The following is a 19,012-nucleotide window of genomic DNA, read 5'->3' on the forward strand; positions in this document are numbered from 1 at the left end:
ACATGATGAAATACAGGAATTCAACACCCTTGCTCCCCACCCAGTAAGAAGTGCCACAAAGAGCGATGTTTTGTTTCACCGGATCTCCAACATGCATTCACCACAGATACAGGAGTGTTAGACTCCAGCAAATATGACGCAAACAGCAATATTTGTATACCAATGCCACTGGGTCGGCCTATGACAAGAAATTGGATACATACTAATTTGGAGGTAACCATTACCAGATTGGTCCATGAGCCACTGCCTTCTAAAGTCTAAGTCTAAATATAACATTTATGAAAATCACGTGTGTGCATACACAATTTTATGCACATGGCTTGGCATGACCAGCCGATTGATAAGACCGGGCCCATCCTACTACCCGTGTAGGCGAAGTAAGGTTCAAGTGGTGTGTTGGGCAAAGGAACACTGTTCCAGGAACCAGTGCACTCAACTACCAGACACCCGTCCTCCGCCGACACAAGGGCGCAACCCACGTCAAACAGGTTTCCAAATTTAGTCGCCTCATATGACAAGCAATGGGGTGCTGAGGACACATTCTACCCCGTGTCCACACAGGGGAAGAGTGATTAGCAATACCAAGCACTCACCAAGAGGAGATTGCTCTCCAGTAGTGCCTCAATCTACATAAAAAACAATCTATAGATATCATCTTTTCTGATTCATCATCTTGCCCTCAGGCACTTAAAAGTGTCTCATCATATCACACTAATATCCTAGACATTTTAGAACTATATAATGATCTTTCTACTGGAAGGGGGCACGGGTGTCCCAGTCGTCTAACGCGCCGCGATTCGCTGTGCAAAGTTGAGTCCTTTGGCGCGCCAGAAACCTATGATTGTGGGTTCGAATCCAGATTCGCCCCGATTATGTTTCAAGGTTTGTCAGCACCATACCCGTGTTCGTGGGTTTCACCGAAGTGGTAAACGTCTGAGACCTGCATCACTTTGGGCTTTCTTCCCACATTAAGCAGACACGCTGCGATATAACTAATAATGTTGAAAGCGGCGTTAAACCCAACTCACTCACTCTTTCTATTGGCCAATGTGACATCGTCTTTTGCTGGTTACCAAGTCATGTAGCCATAATAGGTAACTCAAAAGTAGATGCTGCAGCTAAAGCAGCTCTTGACAAACCGTTATCTCCACCACTTTTCCCGTACAGCGATTTCAAACCGACCGTCAAACGTCATACTTGGCATCTCATGCAAAGAAGATGGGACACCCAGGTAGGAATCAATACACTTCATCAATCTAAACGAACAATCGGTCATATCTATTTGGGTTGTCAGTCAAGACATTATGAGGTCGTTTCACGACGATGCCTAAAGTTGTATGTGAATAATTAATTGTTTGTATTTAACTTTGGTGTGATGTTCTCACTTAACTCTAGCCAGATCTGGTCAGGGTATTACTTTAATCGTTTGTTTGATTGTTGTTTTAACGCATCGCTCAGCAACATTCCAACGCAGTAATGTCTGTTCCTTATAATAAATAAGTTGACATCAATACATGTGCATCACTAATAAATGCCTTTCAAAGACTTGTAATTAATGTGGTTGTTGATTGCTGTGTCTTTTTTGTATGTAATTTATATGATAGTATTGCAATATTAATTTTCTCCGTAGTGCCTGTTAGTTTAAAGCCCCACTTAAATACAAAGAAATGACTATGTTCAGCAGAGAAGCGTGGTTGGCAGTGCACAGCTGTATTGGGAAGGACATTAACGGCATGATCAAAACATGATTAACGGAATAAGACTTCCGCTATCTAAAGACACACAAAATTTCATTACATTTTGGCGTAGTGGGGGGTAGACAACTGATTGAGCTCGTTCAATTCCACACATGGATCCGATGTGTGACGTCCGTTTCTGGTGTCTCCGACGTTGATATTGACGGAATATTGCTGAAAGTTGTGTAAAACCATATTAACAAATTCAGTACATTTTGATAAATAATGGGGCAACAGGTTTTTCAAAGGGGCTTCCATATTGAAAATCGGGACGGAATTTTTTGAAAGGTTTTAATTATTCGGTGGTGGGTAAAGTTTCGAGCATCACTGTCATTGATAAGTGTACTGCGTTCATGGGGAGGTTGCTTAAGACTTTATCCGACCCGATATTGTGACATTGGGAAGGTTCTGAGGCTGTATCGACTGATCATCAACGGAGGAAAAGAAGCATGCAACTCTAACCTCAGCAGAAACCTGACTTTATCGATCAGTCGACCTCACATATGCCTATGCCAGTTTGGATCTGAAAATATAGTCCTCTACCTGAATAACTAAACTATAACCACTTCTGTTTCAATATCATGATCATTACACTTACAGTAAGAGAGTGAGTATTGTTTTACGACACTTTTAGCAATATTCCAGAAATGTCACGACGGGGCCATCGGAAAATAGGCTTTACGCAATGTTGTGTGTGAAGAGCCAACGCTTTAACCACAAGGCTACCACACCGTCCCATATTACATTGACAAGTGCGGTATAATATTGGTGGGAATACATAGATCATAAGGTTTATGTCAAAAATGTGGAATTTTCTTTGAACTCTCTTGTAAGTATCTTGGCTAAAATATGAAAAACGGAAATATTATCTCTTGAATTGGTCACTTTAAATGCTGCACGTATGTAATTTGTTATTGCACATAAGAGGTTATCGTATACAAGAGCAGAGTGTGATTGATGTCTGCCCCGTTATGTTTGATGGTATTATTGTTACTCCCTTTTCACTTTATTTTCATCCCTCCTCACTTTTGAGAATAATAATGATACTATTTTGATGCAGTCTCGTCGTTTTGTAGTTTGGGCTGGTGGCATAGCCTTGCTACTGTATAAGACTTCTAAAGATGTCAGAGTTCCCTCACTGCTTCCCTGTAAATGTTTTTGTTTAACGCCTCACTCACCAATATAAATGTTTGAGTTGTCTTAATGCATGATTTGTTCTCTCTGAACCATTGCCGATGTTTTGATTTGTTCAGTATTCATTTGATGCATCGAGTCACGAAACTAACGTTTGGCCAAGTTTACTTGACTGAAGATGTATTTTAGATACTGGTGTTTGTAATAAACGACGGCAGTCGATCACTACAAAGACTACCTCATTATTTGAACATATTTGTTATCAATTTGAGAAACATTCCACTCATGACTTTTGTCTTTGTCGTCAACAATGCGTCGATGCGTGAATGTAAATGCTGATTTTATCAGATTAATTATGCATTCACCCCCTTGAAACTTACTTGATGGTTTAAGGCAAGCACTCCCAGGTATGTAAATATTCACTCCATTCCCCTACATACTGTGGGCTTATTGATTGTCTTCAAACAATTTTATTCTCGTAACACTAGAGTCGACTGGTAGCTGATTTATATCGTACCGCTTTCTTCAGTACACTCGGATGTACATAAACTACTGTAGGAACTGCGTTTGGTTCGAAAAGTATGGACGTTACTCACATTCATATCCTGGCTTTATGGTTGACGTATTCTGCAGATTCAACACTATTTGATCAGGAGTGTGGTAATCATCAACATGTTCAGGCATCGACGCTTGATAATCATCTCTTCTTCCATAGGCTGTTGTGGGAGATGAATTCCACGAAGAAACTAGAATGTGCCAACTTCTGTTTCCGAGACAAAACCTGTGTTAGTTATCAAGTGAACACAGGAGAATCAGTCTGTCGAGGGTACGCCACCACCTTCAACTCAAACTCCACGAGTGACCCGGCTCCGGGATATATTCTGTATGAGACAGAAAAAGGTATTGTTCTTAAGAAATTGTTGTCTGTACTATCCATCAATGAGTGTGCAGGTGAGCACCGCCGTCTAGGTAGATATATGTATGTATAATAAACTGTACATGATTATGTTCAACATGAACGTTTTTCAATCTCAAGGGATAAATATTATCGTCTAAAAACAGTCAAGGACCTTTTAGTCGTATTTTTTCATTTAATATTGTGCTTTTAAAACACAAAAAGTTTGAGGTATATAGTGTGTTATTTTGTATATTGGTAGTGCTGATTAGTTACTTAGATTGTTAGTGGTTGTACCCTCGAGGTGTTAAAGTAGAGTAAAATTATTGTCCACTCAAGAGGGTATGTAAGTTCCACATCATTCGAGGTATTTGTATGCATGCCAGACTTATAAACGTAGTATTTGCGTCATTTTAATCTTAGGCTTAACTTATTAAATTATTGTTAGTGATTTGAAGGGTGATATTAATCCTGCCAGAGTCCATGCAGGAAGCAAAGGAACTGTAATAATACTTTCTCATGTAAATATTCTCACCTAGTTTTAAGCCGAATCTGTGATATACTAGTTATTGTAACGTCTATCTGTGTCAGGTTTTTATGTAATATAAATATATGTGTTATTAATGTATATAAACTTCTCGTCACGGTATGGCTGAAGATATCGCCGATGTGACGTTAAATATTAAGTCACTCACTCAACATACATAAAGCACATTCAGAAATTGTTACTGTCATATAAGTGACATTTCGGAGCGTTCAGTAACCGTTTTCCAATATCCAATGAGTCACATCAATCCCAGGGGCCAACTTCGTGAGCATTTGTGGAATCCATACTGGAACCGACGTCACTAGTTTTGTCGATAAAGTGTCGATCTCGCTTGGTTTCAGTGAAGACCTTTATATAGATATTGCTCAATATCAAATCATAAACTAATGTTAAAAAGAAACAATATCAACCAAAATGGTTTCCACTCTTTTGATGACTTAAAGAAAATACTATAAATTAAGACTTAAATATATCGCACGAATACAACCATATTCGTTGACAAAAAGCTCGAAAAATGAGATTTTTGTGAACATCAAGCATTTTGCCACAACGACTTTGGGCTAAGTACAATATAACACTGGTGACACGGCACGTTATGAACACTTCAACCTAACGCAGAAGGAAAATATGCCACGCTCGCCGCCATTGCAAAAACGTTCTATGCACTAGTGTCACCATTACCAGATTGATGCAACGTTTACAAAAAAACAGACAGGAGAGACATCAGACATGCCTAAAAGCAGGAGACCACGGGTGACCACGCACACTGAAGACCACTACATCCAGCTACATCCAGACTATTCATCTCCTGACACGTTAAAACCGACGTAACAGGTTCGCATCGGCCAGGCGAGTTGATATATTCATAAATGAGTAATAGATGCAAAGTTATATTTAAAAACACATTTTTCAAACACATCTGAGCAGGACGATATATTTTTTATACAGTTTTGAACATGGGCTACAGGCCACCTACAACCAAAGCTAGGCCACCTCGCTGGGGATCATGGGTCCTTACGGTACCTCTGCTTCCTGCATGATCCCCCAGTAGGATTTACGACATATTTCAGATTTACGCTTTGATAATGTGAATCCCTTGCGATTGCAAAGTCCACACAGTCAAGAAATATATGCTTGACGGTGAAGCTTTCATCACAATGGATACACTTGGGAGGTTCGTTCTCACCTGCTATTATCACCGTGGGTAAACCTACCGTGGCCAATACGACATCGTCGTAAAACGATCTCATCATGTCTTGACTGACAACCAAAGTAGGTTTGACTGATTGTTGGCTTCAATTCGTGAAGTTTATTACTTCCTATTTGGGTGTCCCACCTTTGTTTGCATTATATCCCGTGTATAACTCTTGATGGTTGGTTTGAAATCACTGTACTGGATAAGGAATTGAGATAATGGTTTGTCAAGAGCTGCTTTAGCTGCAGCATCGGCTATTGAGTTACCTTTTATGCCTACATGACTTGGTAACCAGCAAAAGACGATGTCAAATTGGCCAGTAGACAGATCATTATATAGTTCTAAAATATTTAGAATTATAGAGTAAGTTGAGGTGACACTATTAAGTGTCCGAAGGCAAGACTTGGAATCACGGAAGATAATGATTTGGGGTTTGAGGTTAAAATAGGTCAAAGCTGTTAGGATAGCTTTGGTCTCAGCAGTGAGATTGAACTATTATCTGGGATTCTTGAGGAGACAGTTCTGGATCCAATAATTCATTCAGCAACAGCCACGTGACACTGTCTTCTAGCAAGAGAATGTGAGACCACACATGGAAACGTTCACACAGAACTTTCTGAACAACGCAAACATTCATGTTTAACCCTGTCCTGATATAAAACCCATCGAACATGAAAAGGGTCACCTTCTCCAGTCAACCGTCCATTGGAACAATGTCTCCTTGAGGAATGGCAGCAGATTACTTCCCAACGTTATCGGTGTGCTTCTGTTCAGGCGCGCATGCACAAGGTGGACATACTGAGTAATAACTTGGTTTTGAATGTGCTTTCAGAATTTTTAAAGTCGTGTTGTGATATTGTAAAACTTGTCATGGTTGGCCCCAAGTATCTTTCTGTCTCAGTCAGTCGTGGATAACATGAGCATTTGCCCATTGTGTTAACACACAACTCCAGTGAAAAGTATACATATTGGCTTTCTAGATGCCTATGTTTTTCTTCCATCGTCTTTAAAACTCTTGGTATACTTTCTTTTGGACATTAATTTCTATCGAACGTACTAAATTTTCATTGACCATACACAATGTCTATCTGTAAGACCACGTCTGTCAAAGTATATTTATTTCTACCACGTTTTTGTAATCGTAGCATATGTGTTATTTTAATGTGTGGCTAAAATTGTCAGCCATCGCCAACAACTGAAGGGTTGATGTAAATCCAGCTGATGTCCATGCAGGTAGCAAAAGTACTGTAAGTCCCCATGGACCCTAGCATGGTGATCTACCTTCAGTTGTTGGCGATCTATAACCTGTTTTTATATTGTGTTACAAAAAGATAATATATTTTTACATGCTCTCTAACTAGTCGTATGTAAATCTGTGATATTCTAGTTATTATACTGCCCTTCGTCGGCAGAATTTTATACAGTTTAAAATATCTTGTTAATGTCAAATTTTGTTTCGTCACGCTATGGCTGAAATATTGCCAATGTGACGTTAAACTTTAACTCACTCACTCACAATGTCTATCTGTTAATTCAGCTGTCGTGTTGTAAGATCTATGTACAGATGAGTCCGCCGATAGGCAGTTAAGAATTAATTATGTATCGTCACTTCTCTTTTCACTTTTGTGTGTAATGATCCACTTGTTGACGATGTAATAAATAATGAACGTTCCTTAGTAAAGCTTTCAACAAGTTCTATGGTAGACACGTGGAGGACATTTCCAAATTTTACGTGTCAGTTACCAAAATAATGTTCGATGCAATTCCCTATTTCACCATATTATGTTCCCGTGTTCGTTCGGGTTAAACTTGTACTTGCGCTTTGTATGTGTTAGCGACCAGTTGCACCAGTGGAGCACCTAACGTCAAGAGTTTTGTCACTTTTAATTATCTGCAGTGAGAACGAACCATAAATGTCCAGTGAAATTTTCTAGTTTGACATTTGCCATCTTTTCATAAATGACATTTTTAGATTTTAACACATATTCTTTGAACTTTCTACATGAGGAAGCTATACATGTGTGTTTCGTCTTTCGATGACATTAGATTTTGCTCAAATCTGTTGAAATTCACTGTTGGTTTAACTTCACAGCTACAGTGCCGTTGTACCTTTTTGGTTTCCCTAGTAGCAATAGAACTAACTTCAGCAGAGAAGCAGGTTCATTTCCGTAGTCTACCAAAAAAACCGTTCAGTGTTTTGTGAAACTTTTCATAAATATTAGGCATCAGTTGCTTCCAAGGCAACAAGTACACTTCCAAAAAGAAATAAAATCTTAAAAAGGAAGAAAAAAGTACACTTATTCTAATGTGTTTACTTTGTTCCATCATATGGATCGATAAGGATTTGCCTTGCTGTACATTATTATATCAGTACACATACAAATTTAGTGTTTTTGAGCATGTGTAGTACAGTGAATAAAACATGGATTTACCGACGTGATGCTGTGAATTGAACGTTCCTTTACATTCATCGGGGCTTCATGATTAAGAATAGCTGAAAAGAATTTATAGTATATTTCATTAATGTTGCTGTTGTTAAACAGAAATTGTTGATAATTGTGCTATTCCTCTTCTGTCAGAGTCCTGTGAAGATTCCGGGTTAGAATTGGTCTTCAGCAACCCATGCTTGTCGTAAGAGGCGACTAACAGGATCGGGTGGTCAGGCTCGCTGACTTGGTTGATCCCCGTCATCGATCCCAATATGCTAGTCGTAAGAGGAGACTGACCGGATCGGGTGGTAAGGCTCGCTGAATTTGTTGATGAAGGTCATCGTCTCCTTTTTGCGCAGATCGATGATCATGATGTCAATCACTGTATTGTCTAGTCCAGGATCTATCTGTTTTACAGAGCGCGCGGTCATAAAGCTTGAATATTGCTGTGTGGCGTTAAACAACAAACAAACAAACAAAATTTAGTCGAAACTAAATAACACCGTTTTGGGCATCAAGTCAGTAAGGTAATGCATTGATTTCATGCACTTGGTACAAAAAAGCCTTTCTATCTTTATAAACATTCTGTGATACAAGCGGTCTTTATAAACATTCTATGCTACAAGCTGTTCATGATCCGATACGAAATAGTCTTTGTTAAGAATGATGAAGGTTTGATGGACTAATGTCACACGTGTTATGGTTATTATCGACGTTACCTAAAAGTGTTAATGACGAATTTTAAAGAAAAGGAATCTTAGATTTTTTGTACTTTGTGCACCCACAGAGTGCACAAAAGTTCTGCTCAGATGCTCGAATACAAAACAATGAAAAATACTTAAACATTTTAAGTAATTAGAATGTTTTTTTGTGATCAATAATGACGCCATAATGCATTCAAGCAAATGCAAACGTTGGTTAAGGTGAAGGAATAGAACAAATATTGATTGAGTGTTATCTGGAGGGAAAACACGTATTAGTAATCATATGCATTAGACAAAATAACTGATCATTTTACTAGCGACAGAAAGCCCCGGATAATAAAAAATGGAAAGATTATTTCACGTTGTCATGCATTGAATGGTATCCTTGTTTGATTGCGTGTGACAATCTCCCGACATTACCCATTGTATTACCTTGTGCCACACGCAATGGGGATTCCTGGGTAGAACAGTGCTTATTGCAGGGGTTGATATAAAGGATCGGGAGGCCAGATTTGTTGATTACGTACCCTGAATCCCTGTATTTTCTTGGTCCATGACTCGATTAATTTCAAGCCGCTGTCACATAACTGAACCATGGCTAAGCATGGTGTTAAAACGAAATACAAACACTTGAATTAATGAACCAGATTTAGAGGTGACTATTTACAGAAAATACGTAGCTGTCATATTGCCGTACCAGTGTTCAGCAAATTCAAAAGTCAAAGCCAGAAATAATCAGTCTCGAATATCTGCCGAAACAGATTCCATAGCGTCAAAGTAAAAATAATAATGAACTTTATATTAATCAGTGATGAGCCGAGTGTAAGTGTCAGTGAATCAGAAGGTGTGAAAATTGTAAAAGTCACAGCATGGGACATCATGACATTGACGACCGACGTATCCTATTTGGTACCTTTGTCTGAATGTTACCATATAAATGTATGGAACCAACACTCTGACAGACAGGCATGATTGCCTCTGCAATACTTCGGCCATTCGACGACTCCTGGAAAGTACATTTTGGTAAATGGTATATATATTATGAAACAGTTCATCATCTTTCTTGATTGTGATTTCTGAAAAATGAAATATGGTTACTTTCTTCTGTTGAAGTGATAATTCGTCTCGTAACATGTGACTTCCTTCTTATGGAATTCTGTTCTATTTTGTTTATTTCTATCCATTGGTGGAATGATGGAAATAAGTCGCGCTTAAATCTTTTTTTCTGTATTTTGACAGATTGACAGGTCATGTCAATGTTGAAGGGCATTCTCGAGGTCATAACATAAAGAAAAGTAACGTAAAACGATAACTCAAGAGTGAGTGAGTATGGTTTTACGCCGCTTCTAGCAATATTCCATCAATACCAGGGGGCACCAGAAATGGGCTTCACACATGGTACCCATGTCGAGAATCGAACCCCGGTCTTAGGCGTGACGAGTGAACGCTTTAACCACTAGGCTACCCGACCGCCCCCGATAAGTCAAGAAACATTTTATGTATGTCAATGAAACTCTGCAAATGTCATCCTTAGGCCGGCGCAGCTGTCTCCAAAAGGTTGAAAGTAACTTAGTTATAAGGACAAGATCAGAGTGAAGGTAATTCTTTTAGTGTGTTTGCCATTTTCACGATAATACATTTTTCTGCAGGAGTCTCAAATATGTAGTTGTTATTTCAGTTGAATACCTATCTAAAATCATGACAATGGTACGATATCAGTGGACCAGTGGAGACAATATTAAGATATTACTAGTATTCACTGTGATCAACGGTCATTAAGAAGAATATGCTAAATTGTCATTGTTTCTTTGATTTACATGGTGCATTGCACTCAGGAATGTTCTTGAAATACTTGTTTCTGATATCGAAGGTCAAATTCACTCTCATGGTCGTACAGTCAAAGAGGACTTTTTTGTGAGAACTATATAATAATAGGCACATATCACCTTTAGAGTGGGTCATTGAATTTGTAAGATTTACGAAACTTTTTATTGAAGGTCAAGGTCATTAGAATAGTAATTAGTACGAGAGTGCTTCTTCTTTCTGCACTGAACCACGCCCTGTGTGTATGTTGGAAAGAGAAAACGCCAATGTTTTCTACAAAAGTCTTCAAAGTTCCCCATGAACCAGGAACTTTAGATCACATTGTTTAATGATAAAAGATATTTTAGAAAACCTTCTAGACTTGAGATTGTTGCATATCCCCCTACTTCTCATCCGTAGAGAACTGGTATAACCGTGCTGTCAAGAAGCCCCAAAATATCGCAATGTGCAGGGTTAAACAACAAACAAACATATGGGAATAAAGCTCTAAGTGATCCAGATCTTAGAGTGTGAGTTTGAATCCCAGATAACGGTGGTTATGAGCCTTGGTCAATCTGCATCTTACTCGTGCTCGTAGAATCATACAAAATGGAAATGTTTCCGACAGGGCCGCCTTTTTCAACCGCGTCTAGCTGGCACTTTCAACAAACTAATGTTAGCCGAGCTTTCACATGAGCGTGTCCACATGCTGGTGCAAGGTGCAACATTATTATCACATGTAGACAACATATAATTAGTTAGGTTTGCATGGTCGTCTGTGTCACTTCAGTCTATATACAATCAGATATTTTGAAGGATGACTTCAGGGATTTATCCAGGATAGGTGCGCTTGGCAAAAAAATTGGGGAAAAACACATTTTTTTGTTCAAAATTGAGATTTTAAAGTTCCTATTTTCCAAAATTCTGAGGTATTTTATCATTGTACATGATACTAGCAAGTTTGAGGCCTCGCCCCATTCAGTGGTCATGTTATCTTTGAAATACAAGTCAGTGTTCTTGGAGGTTCACTGTCAGAGAAAGGTCCAGGGAAAGATTATCCTGACGACCTCTGCACTAAAGGCATGGTATGTGTAGTCGAGATGATACGTGGTGTGATCGCGAGAGACAAGAACCTGGTAAGAATCAGGAGTCACCAGCATTCTGAAACCTTTGCCGAGCCCAATTCATTCCTCAGAATGTTCCCTCTCTCGTGTGAGATGCCCACTGTATCGGCTTTGTGAAATGGGTTGTGTCGTCGGTCATCAATAATTATGTCATGCAAGTTATCAACATATTCGTCCTGATCTTGCATTAATTTCGCGGAAACAATTGGTGTCGATTAAATTTGGCTCGCTATGGTGAAATGACTTTATGTAGTAGTATTTATTATTATATACTTCAAATGCGAGTTGTATGCATGAGCTTTAAAGAGTAAAAACATTGTGTTATGAGGCTTTGGGGTAGCCAACTGGTTAAAGTGTCTCGCCGAAGCTCCGCGTTAGATCCCCCTGGGTGTCCCCCGCTGTGATATTACTGGACTATTGCTAAAGGATGCGTAAAACCACACATACTGCGTTACGCTTGGAATAATTTCACACTGGATCCTTGTAGTTTCACGTCATGTAAATTTCCGTTTTCACTAATGCCAAATTCCACAAGTTTAAACATTAAATACAAGCGCAGCATAATATTTCAGAAGTGGTTATGAATGAAACATGGTCAGTGCATCGCCACAAAGCCTCAGATGTCAACTCAAGGATACGTATCTTCTCTTTCAGCGTTAGGCTTCATTGGGTCTTCATGTCAGAGCAACACAGAGTGTTCCGTGCCACGCTCTGTCTGTGTCAACTCTGAGTGCATGTGTGATCCAGGGCTGTCCTTCTCACCACAGTCGGCGTCCTGCAATGCAAGTATGTACAAGTACATGTTTCAAATAACTACGACCGTAGTGCTAGTGTTATGTAATAATAGCATATGTGAAGAATGTATTTGAATGTTAATGTTTTTGTTTTGTTGACAATTTGCATTGCTGACTATCTTATAATAAAAGAAAATAATAATAAAATTAGTTCATGTGTCCAGGGTCACAGTGTCGCTGCACAGTTTTTCTGGTGTCAATGCATTTTTAACATCCTCACTGAAGACCCGCTGCAATAAAAGGCGACTGCTTGTCTTAAGAGGCGACTAACGGGGTCGGGTTGTCCGACTCGCTGACTTGATTGATGCATGTAAGCATGTACTAATTACGCGGATCGATGTCCATGTTGTCAATCCCTGGATTTTCTGGTCCATCCGTGATTATTTACAGATCATACAGCTTGACTATTGCAGAGTGTGGCGTTAAAGAAAGAAACAAACAAACATCTTCTCTGAAACGTTTTGGCTTCTGAAGGTGGCACTTCTCTTTACAGCTTGCACTGCGTACGGCCGTCATTACACTACAGTACGCGGCTTCTTCATCGGTGGGAACAACATGGCTACCTACATCAGCGTGACAGAACAACAGTGCATGGATCAGTGTACAGCCACACCCAACTTTGTCTGCCGGTCAGCTGATTGGCGAACCTCAGATGGGAGGTGTGACCTCACCGCAGCAACTCTCCTGACTGTGGCTGCATCAGACTACTATGTATCAGAGGATAAGACAATAATCACTCATTTTGTTCGAGAATGTGAGATTTAGTCTCGTTCCATTTTCTCAAATCTTTTCACTTTTTAATTTAATGTGCATCTATGTTATGTTTTTCACAATATTTCACAATGTTGACCTTGATGTGAACTTTACAGTTTGACCATACACGGGAAGTCTCTCAAAATGTTTTTTTTTTTAAATAACCTCAGAAAACACTGACGAATATGTTTTACCATCGCACTTTGACAATGACCTTAAAATCCTGTCGTGACTTCACCACCATCTCCTGGGTGTTCGTTCCCACGAGTGATGACACCTAAATCTGTTTAGGAGGTTCGATTTATTAATTAAAATTTCAATATTATGTGTTTATCTGCCAGTTCGGATTATAAAAAGAACATATCGGTCAAAAATAATCTAAGATTTTCAAGGTATCGTGAAAGGAAGAAAAATAGATCAGGTATAAAAATGACTGAATGATTGGAAAAAAAATATTTTTGATGTTATTTCGGTCTTTTCAGAAATATTGACTCACACATGTCATAAGAGAAATGTGACCATGTTAATTTAATAAAACTTTGAACGGCCATGAAAGGTGTTTAACACACATGGAACATATATATATATATATATATATATATATAATATTTGCTTTGCCAGTCCTCTTCTGCTTTCTGCTGATAATTCATGTACAGCTTCGGTGAGATTAGGGGGAATGGGGTTTAAGATTATTGGCCTTATATTGCGTCTAAAATGCACGTATGTGTGAGTGCGTGAAAGGTTCTGCGCGCGTGAGTGTGTGCGCGTGCGTATGTGCGCGTTTTACTAATCCGGTTTTCTAAAAGGAGACCCCTAAGATACCACGCCGCAGTTTAACATTGGTACGCCACTCAGAATAATATACTGACTCAACCGGTCCTTGTTTTATCTCCGCAATGCCGAGGGCGAGGCAGGGGTATCGAGTACCATCTTGTAACATTCTGTTGAAATGACGTTGTCAGAGTATCGAGCCACTGCCAATCCTATCCGGGAAACGCTCTATCCACCAGACGGGGCGGTCGGGTAGCCTAGTGGTTAAAGCGTTGGCTCGTCACGCCGAAGACCCGGGTTCGATTCCCGACATGGGTACAATGTGTGAAGCCCATTTCTGGTGTCCCCCGCCGTGATATTGCTAGAATATTGCTAAAAGCGGCGTAAAACCAAACTCACTCACTCACTCACTCACACTATCCACCAGATACCATAGGCGGTTTATACAGTGTCGGAAACAGAAATAAAGTTACACATGTCCTTTCACCGTGAGAAGATACTAAAACGTCAATGTTTCCTTGGAAGAATCGATAAGGTGTTGAAGTCCATTGTATATTGGTGTTTTGTATATTTGTAACTCAAAATAAGAAAATCTTGCAGAAATACAAGATTAACACATTGTGAAAATACAAGATTAATACATTGTGAATCAGAGCTAACATTTAAATACTGATTAGAACGAAGAATTACATTTGTTAATTATTAATTTGACAAACCAGCCGTGCTAACTCGTGCGTAATTTGTTTTCTAACAAAATCAATATTTGAGATTAAAAGTTGTGCACGGATTGAAAAGTGCCATGACAATTATTTATTGCAAGTAATGTAAGTTTTCGAATGGATCAAAAGACGTCTTTGGCGACTAATCAGCAGATGACGACTCCTTGCCGGAGGATGTATATTTGCGGACATGATAACAAGGCTTCATACAGAACTTTCCCTAACAACCGAATTTTTTTCCTCTCCTAACTAAATATTTATTGGATAAATGTATACACAGGTGGATGTTTTTAAAGTTATTTGGGTATGTAATTTTACTCAGGACACTTTTACTTTATGCTGGGCACATCAAATTATTGTGGAAATTATCTTCAACATTTTCTTTTGGTGATATTTACTACTGTGACATATGCTATGGTACACGGGCACCGTGATGACCCGGGTAGAGCATAAGTCTTCAGGAACCCATACATGCCGTAAGTACCCGTGACGCTTCCGGGGTAGAATAGGTCTTCAGCAACCCATGCTTGCCGTAAAAGGTGACTATGCTTGTCGTGAAAGGCAACTAAGGGTATCGGGTTGTCATGTTCGCTGACTTGGTTGATGCTTGTCATTATATTCCAATTGCGAGGATCGATGCTCATGATGCCAATCACTGGATTGTCTGGTCAAGACTCGATTAATTACAGACCGACGTCTTAAAGATGGAATATTGCTATGTGCGGTGACCAGTCTCTAGAAATAATGGGTGAGCTGAATGCTAAGTTTTGACAAAACCGTCCTGTGATTATCAGTGCTTATTTTCCCTATATAAATAAAGTACTAGTGTAGTTGAATTATCCAACTATTCCAGACAATGATATGCATAGGTATCACAAATCGCTGTCTTGGTATAGGTATAAACACTGAACGCGAAATCTGTGATGGATCTAGCCAAATATGATTAAAACCATTGTGAGACAAGATGAAATAAATGGAATATTTCAATAACAACATGGCGTGTCATCTTGATGTGGGAGGACAACTCGACGTGTTGTAGGTCTTGGACTTTAACGCTTTTCAGTAAAACGTACAAGCCCAGGTTTCGTGGGACTCGAAACCCACATCATAGGCTTTTTGCACAGCTAATATTGTACCAAAAATATTTCATCTGGGAGATGGTTTCTACCTCTGAGAAACAATGCGATAAATTGAAGATACACACACACAATATTCCATTCTGATTGGCCATTACATCTTTGCATCTTTGCATCTGACAACACTTCCAATTACCTCTGTGCCTTTTCTCATTAATTACCTGACGTTGTTAATGTTAATGTACTGCTTATATACATCTGTATTGTATGGTCGCACTCACTGCACTTGATTACGGTGTTAGAATCTACATCGAAACGTCACAAAATGCAATAAAATTTGTTATCCATACAGTTGTATGTTTTCTTAATTTCTAAGTAATGGTATAAAGTGAAATTCAAACTGAATAATTTTATCACATTATTATTGTGGGGAAATACGCATACATTCAGATCAACAAATCCATTGTCAGTGGGAATGAGAAGTTGATTGGCGCCTGGTTCAGAATGGTTCAGGTTTTAAACGTTCAAGACGAAATCCAGACGCTATGCCAGGACGCACGTTTTAACTTCAGAAGAATTTACGCATCAGCGGTAACAGGAAACAGTTAATAACAGTATGCAATATTCAGTATATTTTTCTCATAAGGCGTGTTCCTTTTTCTCTTTGAAATGAGATAGAAACGGGATGTTATATGGTCGGTTCATTCTCAGCGAGCTTAAAGTCGATCCAGTGCATCAGTGTCAGCAGTGTGTCACCAAGTTGTTACTTGACATTTTTGTAGCCTGGTTGTCTATAGTCTGTTTCAGGTAGTGGCTCTGACTATGTTTGCAAGTACAAAACTAAGATCAATTGTAATGAATATAGAATATAATACAAAGGGGTGTTAAGAAATTATATTTTATTTCATCGTTAGTTTTACAACAATCAGCATGTTCACAAATACATGAATGGTTACATGATGACATTTTACAAGAGTGGCCCAGTCGTCTAAGGCGCCGCGATTCCCTATGCAGTGTTGCGTCCCTTGGGCACGCCAGAAACCTAAGATTGTGGGTTCGAATCCTGGTTCGCCCCGATTATGTTTCTAGGTTTGTCAGCACCAAACCCGTGCTCGTGGGTTTCACCGAAGTGGTAAACGTCTGAGACCTGCATCACTTCGGGCTTTCCTCCAACATTAAGCTGACACGCCGTGATATGACTGGAATACTGTTAAAAGCGGCGTTAAGCCCAACTCACTCACGACAAGTAATGAAAGCTTTAATGTCATACATTTACAAACACCGCTTTTGGGGTTAAATTGTGTCTGAAATACTGTGCTGATGAACTATTGGTACGAACTCGACACAAACATAAGCATTAGCCATTCTGACTAGAGACTGGACAGTAGGTCTCTGTTTTATAGCCATACTCCGTTATCATTAATTATTCATAAGTAAGTAGACACAATTAAAGGATTACAACTTCTTTAATACTGTAAAGGCGACGTTAAGTACTCAATTATTAATAAATTGTTTGATAGGCATTACTTAGAAGTTGACAACCCATGCTTGTCGTAAAAGGCGACTATGCTTGTCGAAAAAGGCGACTAACGGGATCGGGTGGTAGGGTGGTCAGGCTCGCTGACTTGGTTGATACATGTCATCGATCCCAATTGCGTGGATCACTGGATTGTCTGGTCCAGACTTGATTATTTACAGACCGCCGTCATATAGCTGGAATAATGCTGAGTGCGGCGTTAAACAACAAACCAACCAACAAAGTACTCAATTAACTGAGTTGAATTGACTATATATTAGAATAAAGTAAACTTTATTTACAAGGTGAATACGACACCATCAAAGTCTTAGCTAAAGAATATAGACTATGGGTGAACGACCCCTCGAATTTTTCCATTCGCAGGACGCATTCGCATGGTAGTCTGTCATCATTCTCGATATGGCAAACGCGCAGTTACAGTACAGCTACAGGATAGCACAGCCCAGGACCAGACTATAATCTCCTAGTCCTAATCCCTCAATCTGGGACATGACTTTGGATTTTTAGCTGGATGAGAACAACCCGACATGATCATTAGTGTCACGCAATAAAAGTGATCGAGTAACTGAACATAGTGTAACGCCGCAGTCAGCAATATTCCAGTTCTGAATAAAAAAAGTCAAGCCAAACCTGTGACCGTAAAACTCAGTGAGTGCGTGCGTAAGTTGGGTCTAACGCCACTTTTAACAGTATACAAGTTATATCACGGCGTGTCAGCTTAATGCGGGAAGAAAACCCTAAGTGATGCAGGTCTCAGACATTTACCACTTCGGAGAAACCCACGAGCATGGGTATGGTGCTGACAAACCTAGAAACATAATCGGGGCGAACCGGGATTCGAACCCACAATCATAGGTTTCTGGCGTGCCCAAGGGACGCAACTCTGCACAGCGAATCGCGGCGCCTTAGACGACTGGGCCACCAGTGCCCCCTAAAATTGTAAGATATATTAGTTTCCAGAAATAGTTGTGTGATAATAATGAACGAATTGGGAACACTTCATAACTCGTAGTGAAGTATGATAGTAGAAGGCATGGCGATTTTGAAGGACGATAGGTGTAATTTGGGTATGATCAAATATTTCACGAATTTAACCCTATGAGTGCGTGAGTAAGTTGGGTTTAACGCCGCTTTTAACAGGATTCAAGTTATACCACGGCGTATCAGCTCACTGTGAAAAGAAAACTCAAAGTGAGGCTAGCTGTCAGACCTAGGAACATAAATGTATATACTCGGGGCCAAGGGGCGCAACAGTGCAGAGCGAATTGCGGCGTCCTTGACGACTGGGCCACCCGTGCCCCCAAAACGCAGTGAGCAAAGTCTGACCACCAGACCCTCTTCAGTCCCTCTTACGACAAACATCTGTTACTGGGGACACCGAATTTGTTTGTTTCAAACAGGTTATTGTTTCTTAAAACTCTTCAAGATATACATTGTGTTTCCAAGGAAATATTTTCTGAGACAGTATAATTATTAAATTAAAGCACATTTTGACAACTTATATGTTAATTGAATTCAGAATATCAAAATACCTCTGTATTGCATGTTTGGTAATTACTGCAGGTGTGTGTGCGCGTGCATTTGCGAGTTTGTGTGTGTATATACATCCATATATATCTATATCTATATATTTATAAATATATATGTATATAATATATATTTATGTGTGTGTGTGTGTGTGTGTCTGTAAAATAATTTTTGTCATTGACTATTAGTCATAAGTATTTAATATTATTCTCGATTCTCCTGCAGTTCATAAGATATGCCTCAAAGTCGGTAATGACAGTTTACAAGT

At 39.3% G+C, this 19,012-nt stretch overlaps 1 protein-coding gene across 1 annotated transcript; it reads left to right on the plus strand.

The window, feature by feature from the left end:
- Nucleotides 1-1,218: 1,218 nt before the first annotated feature.
- LOC139448977 (uncharacterized) lies at nucleotides 1,219-13,126 on the plus strand. The gene is made up of 4 exons (XM_071230475.1): nucleotides 1,219-1,231; nucleotides 3,504-3,770; nucleotides 12,222-12,353; nucleotides 12,855-13,126. Exons 1-4 carry the CDS (start codon nucleotides 1,219-1,221, stop codon nucleotides 13,124-13,126), a joined length of 684 nt encoding a protein of 227 aa, XP_071086576.1.
- The last annotated feature ends 5,886 nt before the right edge of the window (nucleotides 13,127-19,012 follow it).

The sequence above is a fragment of the Haliotis cracherodii genome, unplaced genomic scaffold (assembly GCF_022045235.1).
Source record: "Haliotis cracherodii isolate W230 unplaced genomic scaffold, xgHalCrac1.p SCAF_7, whole genome shotgun sequence".
Lineage (NCBI taxonomy): Eukaryota > Metazoa > Mollusca > Gastropoda > Lepetellida > Haliotidae > Haliotis > Haliotis cracherodii.

Coding starts and splice junctions, on each gene's coding strand:
- LOC139448977 (XM_071230475.1), top strand. Junction 3,771..12,221: donor TCTGTATGAGACAGAAAAAG/GTATTGTTCTTA, acceptor CTTCTCTTTCAG/CGTTAGGCTTCATTGGGTCT. Junction 12,354..12,854: donor GTCGGCGTCCTGCAATGCAA/GTATGTACAAGT, acceptor TTCTCTTTACAG/CTTGCACTGCGTACGGCCGT.